General features: G+C 46.2%; 1 protein-coding gene across 1 annotated transcript in view; it reads left to right on the top strand.

Moving 5' to 3' along the window:
• Positions 1–530: 530 nt before the first annotated feature.
• FRMD4B (FERM domain containing 4B) overlaps positions 531–6000 on the top strand; it is a 198167-nt gene continuing 192697 nt past the window's right edge. Inside the window, exon 1 of the mRNA XM_073351063.1 lies at positions 531–755. Coding sequence (XP_073207164.1) covers positions 531–755 — 225 coding nt within the window. The remainder of the gene's footprint in view (positions 756–6000) is intronic.

Raw genomic sequence — 6000 nt, 5'->3', positions numbered from 1 at the left:
CCAGGAGTGGGCAGATGGCGAGGGCAGAGCTCCCGTACTGCTCCCACTCACTGCATTGACGGCAGCGGGAGAGGGATTCCCTTGTCCTGCAGCCAGCTGGCAGGCACGAGGCACAACTTCCGTGGTAGGTGTCTCCACAGCAAATCATTCACAACATAACTAAGCGTTTCGACCAACTGCGGAAAAATCCCCCTTCTCCAGCAGGAGCCTGCTCTGATGTGGCTGGCGTGCCATGCCGCAGCCTGCTGCACCCCAGCCTCAAGTGCAGCTGTGAGCCAGGCTGGTTAAACTCCGTTATCGTTGCACTCATGGATTGCACAGGCTCTCGCTCGAGCTGGCTGCATGCAGCTCAATACAACGGGGGCGGGGGGGGTGAGTTTGCCCGCTGGGCACTCGGGCTTTCCGTGCAATGCCCAGGCGGGACCCGTGCATGGCAGCTGCAAGGGCGGGGTGGGCAGTGACACCCTGCTCTGGGCTGGGCTGGATGAAAGGGCCGAGCCTGGAGAGCAGCCGGCGCCGCCGGAGGCGTGATGCCCGCTGAGCCCGGGTTCTGCAAGGCGCCGCCTGACACGGCGCTGCACCGGCCGCTCTCTCGGGCGTGCTGCACAGGACCGGGGGGAGGAGGAGGACGAGGAGAGAGGAGGAGGAGGCGGCGTGGCGGGGAGGGGGGGGCGGAGAAGCAGCAGCCGGAGCAGCGGAGGGGAGCCCCGAGCTGGCTGGCCCTGGGCAGAGCCCAGCAGAGGCAGAAGGCGAAGGTAGGTGGCCGCATTGTTGTCTGAGCGGGCGCAGGGAGGCTCGCCCCTCTCCGCAGCGGAGCGCGCAACGAGCCATTGTCCGCTTCCCCCGCAGCCAGGCGTCCCCGCGGCTCGCGCCCAGCCCCAGCCGCCCCCTCCCGGGGGGAGGCCATGGAAATCCGCCCTCCGCCGCCTGGGTGTTGCCAGGAACAATGGCAGGGCGGGGGCGTCCCTGGGTTCGGCCACCCTAGGGCGGCGCCGGCGGCACGGGAAGTTTTGCGGGTTGCAAGGCGTTGCGGGGCTGGGTTTGTTGTTTGTTTGCCTGCCATGCACAGCCAGGGGGCATGTGCTTTGTTGTCAGGGGGGTGTGTGTGGAAGGAGCTGGTGCATTTGCAAGGAGCAGGGAGGGAGGGGGGGAAGGAAGTTACAGTGCAAGAGAATCGGGCCCCTAAGGTTTGGCTGGACAGGCACTTGAAGAGGTGGGGGCTTGCTCCAAAGTCTTTTTTATTTTTTTCTGAAAGGAGAAGGCGTTGCAGGCTTGATCCCCGAGCTTTCCCCTAGCAGCGTGCTGTGTCTCTCTTTTAAAGAGCTGCAGTTTCTCTCCCCCCGCCCCTGCCAGGGGGTGTCCTGCTGCTACAGGATTAGACAGTTCTGACAATGCTGACGACCCGCTCTGTCTGGTCATGTCCCCAGCTTCCAGGAGAACCAGACTCCTTCTCCGGCTGCAGAAGCGGAATACCAGGAGATTTCTTTTGTCTTGCTCCGGCCCGGGTGTCAGATTTATTCCTGGGTGGGGTGATGCCAAACATTCCTCTGATCTGTTAGCACTTGTAGAGAAAAATCATTTTCAACTCTAAGGGTCCTCTCATTATAGATGAAGAATCACCATATCAGGTGCACTGAAGTTTTCCATCAGTGGAAAGTACCCAGACAGCTGTTGGTGGTATCTGTACTGAGAAGAAGCTGATGCTTTAGGAGCCTTCATACTAGCATTATCCCTTACTGGTTACTTTTCTTAGTAATATTCAAGGCAATAGAATAATCTGTAACCTACAGCCCCTCTTTCCCCAGGGGATTAATGTCTGCTGGGACAGAGTGCTTCCACATGGAGGGGAACAATGCAGTGAGCAAATGGTACTTAAAAAATAAAATACAGTTGTACCATTTATACAAAATACTTATGTCTTAATAGGAGTATAAAAGAATTCAAGCAGTGTTTTGAATTCCCTGGTCAGAAGAGGCTGATTACTTATTCATGGTATTTGTTTGTATGTACTTATCTATTTGTTTAAATTCATTATTATTTGCAGCATAGCATTTATATCTGGGTGTGTTGTAAAAGCAAGTAAAACCTGAAAGGACATAAAGGAGTTTAAATGTTACCTCCAGCAATATGAATGTTTTACATTATTTTACTTTTACATTGTAGTCAACGATAAATGTTCATTTCCTATACATAGAAAGTCCCAGAGCTCAGAAAATTTACCAGACACAACCTAAAGAGTAAGTCTGCTATGCTAACCAGCATGAGATGTGCCCAGGCTGTCCCCACAATACCTTAAGGCCACGTTTCCCGTCACTTTAAAGAAATAGTTTTTTGCACTATATTCATTTGCAGCATAAACCATCTGCTTTCTGTGTACATCCCTACAAACACTTACACATGTGCATACCTACCCTTATCTTTGCACACAAGAGTACATGTTTGTAGGATCAAGGCCTCCTTTAGTTAAAGTGTAACTTAGTGTATATATATTTCCCTTGCTTTTGTTACACTAGCTTTTCCTTGCTGGCCTCATCCCACTTCCTCTTTTCTTTCCTAGAATAATCTCTTTCCCAGTATTGTTTTCAGTGTTTGTTTCCTCTTGTCCTTTTCTTTCTCTCCACCCATTATATCTCTTCCTTTTTTCCCCTACATTAGGTTCTTCATTACATGTTTTCTTTCTTCCACTTCTGCCAAGACTGGTCATTCTCCCTTCTACTTCTTTTCTAACTCAGGCTTCCCTGTGCAAGAAAGTTGCCCCAGTTTAGCTAAAAGTGTGATTTTAAACCATTTGAGTCAAACTGCCAAAGGCTCTGTGGACACTCATATTTCAGGGTAGGTTAACTAGATTAGGAACAGGCTTAAACTAAAGCAAAATAAGCTATTCTTAAACTAGAAAAGAATATCTACACCAAAGTTTTCAGCAATTTAACTAAATCTGTTTAAAAACAATATTTAAGTTTAAACCAGTGCAGCTTATGTACCTAGACAAGGCCTCATCTAAATTAGAAACTCAATAGGACATATATCTGTTTTGCATGTTTAGTGTATAAAATAAATAGTCACTTTTTCTTTGGGCTCACCCACTTCTTTATATACAAGATACCAGCTCCTCAGCTGCTGTAAATCAACATGTCTCCATTCAATTCACTAAAGCTATGTCAATTTACAACACCTGAGGAACTGCCCCAAGGTGTGGACAGTGTTATTAGACACCTGGGCTCAGAAAATATGTAGGCTCCTAACTGCCACTACCTTTGTGGAGCTGGGTCTTTGTAGGTAGAGGATTTAAGTAAAATGATAGGTCCTAGTGAAAACCCAGGCTTCATCTGCTGGGATACCTACCAGAATATTGTCTCTGTAACTTGTTCAGCGTTTCTATCTTTTATATCCTCTCACCAGTAGGAATATGATCAACTTGAAGCTCCTCTTGTCCTGCTGGATTGCAGCAGGAGCTTTCACTCTCTGATTCTCTTTTTCACCCCCTTTCCATTTTTTCTTCAGTCAAGAGCTGCTGTATGGGGGATGGTGGGCTCTGCCTTTTGGTGTTCTTTGTTGAGCCCCAGGCTCTACTTAGAGCTCTTACAGGAGGTAGCCAAGTAAAGTTGACCTGAGTCTTGTCTATTTCACTGCTGGTTGCTTGGTTCCCAATAACAGCAGTGCAAGCCTGTTAAGTTTTTAATCAGTCTTCACTCAGTGGTGGCTTGGGAAAGCTCTGAGCACCTGCTTTATCTGCAGACTGAGGAAGATGATAATAGTATGGTTTTATCCTTGATTTGCATGTGGCTAGGATTTTTCATACCCAGAAGATCAAGAACCCAGAGCTAGCCAGAAAATTTTGAAAATCTTAAAATCAAGTTCTTTTGTGAAACTTTTCTGATTTTTTATTTTATTTTCTGATGTACTTGATGCTTGGGGTTTTGTTTGTTTTTTAAAGTGAGCTTATTCTGCAGAAGTCAGCAATACATGCCTCAGAAAGATCTGTTTTCCTTTGAGGTGAGTGGATTTTCAAGGTTTCATCTATGCTCTATAGAAATTCACCTTGCTGGTTTCATTGGGCTTCTATGGATGCAGCTGATGCTAGATTGGTCTTTAGTCTTCAGTCTTCTGTTTAATTTTGAGGCATTGAAATCTCCAAAAATGAAGTGTTCAATCTCAGGAGCATGCAGTTAGTTAAAAATATACGTTATCTTAATCAAAAGGCAACAACTGTCTAGATATTTTCCTTTCCTTAAACAAGCCCCAGAATCCTTTAATTTGGAAACTTTAGTGGAGCAAATGAATTCCTGACGTCTAACTTGCAGGTGTCTCTCTTTTTCTGTGGCTTTCTGCTACTAGGCTCCTTTTACTTTCATGAAAGCTGGAATGTTTTATGGCCAGTAAAACTAGTGATTCCCTAGAACGTGTCTTAGCAGTGGAAGTCGGAGACAGTGGTGTTGCTGGTTGTTGTTTTGTTAGAATTAAAAAAAAAAAAAAAACTTTTAAAGCTCCTTTTGAAAAAAAGTTGGGCTTTTTTTTTGTTTTTGTTTTTTTTTGTAGATGCATAAGAGTTATGAGATTTGTCAATTGTGAACTTTGCTAATGCAAGTCATATAGGTGAACACCATCATAATTATCAACCTTTCTAGCAGTCTTAACAATGAAGCTATGGACTGGAAAGGGGACATGGAGAATGAATTGTGGCATCCACCTCTACAGCATATAGGAGTTTGGTAATATCCCTTTAAATAGTTGGTGGGTAAAACCCACCCAGATATCATTGGGTACCAAACAACTGTGTTTGCTAACTATATACAAACATACAACTACAAGGCATAGTTACACCTATACACTGCTGCTGGGTTGGGTTAAAGTGGCTTCTGCAGTAGAGGATAGGGAGTCATCCTAGCTGGCTCACAAACTATTGAAGGGAATGCCACCCAGTTCCTGTACACTGCACACACATCTATCTCAAAAGATGGTCCTTTGAGGGACAGTGGGTGGGTGGACTAAGACAGGAATGGGGGAGGGAACAAGGGGGGAGGGAACAAGGGGGGAGTGACCTAGGGAATCCGGCAGTACCTTTGGATAAAAGAAGACTTCAGGGGCCAAATTCATCCATTATGACAGGTTTCAGAGTAACAGCCGTGTTAGTCTGTATTCGCAAAAAGAAAAGGAGGACTTGTGGCACCTTAGAGACTAACCAATTTATTTGAGCATGAGCTTTCGTGAGCTACAGCTCACTTCATCGGATGCATACCGTGGAAACTGCAGCAGACTTTGTATATACACAGAGAATATGAAACAATACCTACTCCCACCCCACTGTCCTGCTGGTAATAGCTTATCTAAAGTGATCATCAGGTGGGCCATTTCCAGCACAAATCCAGGTTTTCTCACCCTCCACCCCCCCACACACAAATTCACTCTCCTGCTGGTGACAGCCCATCCAAAGTGACAAGTCTTTACACAATGTGCATGATAATCAAGTTGGGCTATTTCCTGCACAAATCCAGGTTTTCTCACATCCCCCCACCCCCATACACACACAAACTCACTCTCCTGCTGGTAATAGCTCATCCAAACTGACCACTCTCCAACTTTAAATCCAAGTTAAACCAGAACATCTGGGGGTGGGGGGTAGGAAAAAACAAGAGGAAACAGGCTACCTTGCATAATGACTTAGCCACTCCCAGTCTCTGTTTAAGCCTAAATTAATAGTATCCAATTTGCAAATGAATTCCAATTCAGCAGTTTCTCGCTGGAGTCTGGATTTGAAGTTTTTTTGTTTTAAGATAGCGACCTGAAGCAAATACTCACCAACAACCACATACCACACAACAGAACCACTAACCCAGGAACTTATCCTTGCAACAAAGCCCGTTGCCAACTGTGTCCACATATCTATTCAGGGGACACCATCACAGGGCCTAATAACATCAGCCACACTATCAGAGGCTCGTTCACCTGCACATCCACCAATGTGATATATGCCATCATGTGCCAACAATGCCCCTCTGCCAT

This window comes from Lepidochelys kempii, chromosome 7 (genome assembly GCF_965140265.1).
Source record: "Lepidochelys kempii isolate rLepKem1 chromosome 7, rLepKem1.hap2, whole genome shotgun sequence".
NCBI lineage: Eukaryota > Metazoa > Chordata > Testudines > Cheloniidae > Lepidochelys > Lepidochelys kempii.
This window is presented reverse-complemented; position numbering and strand designations above follow the sequence as displayed.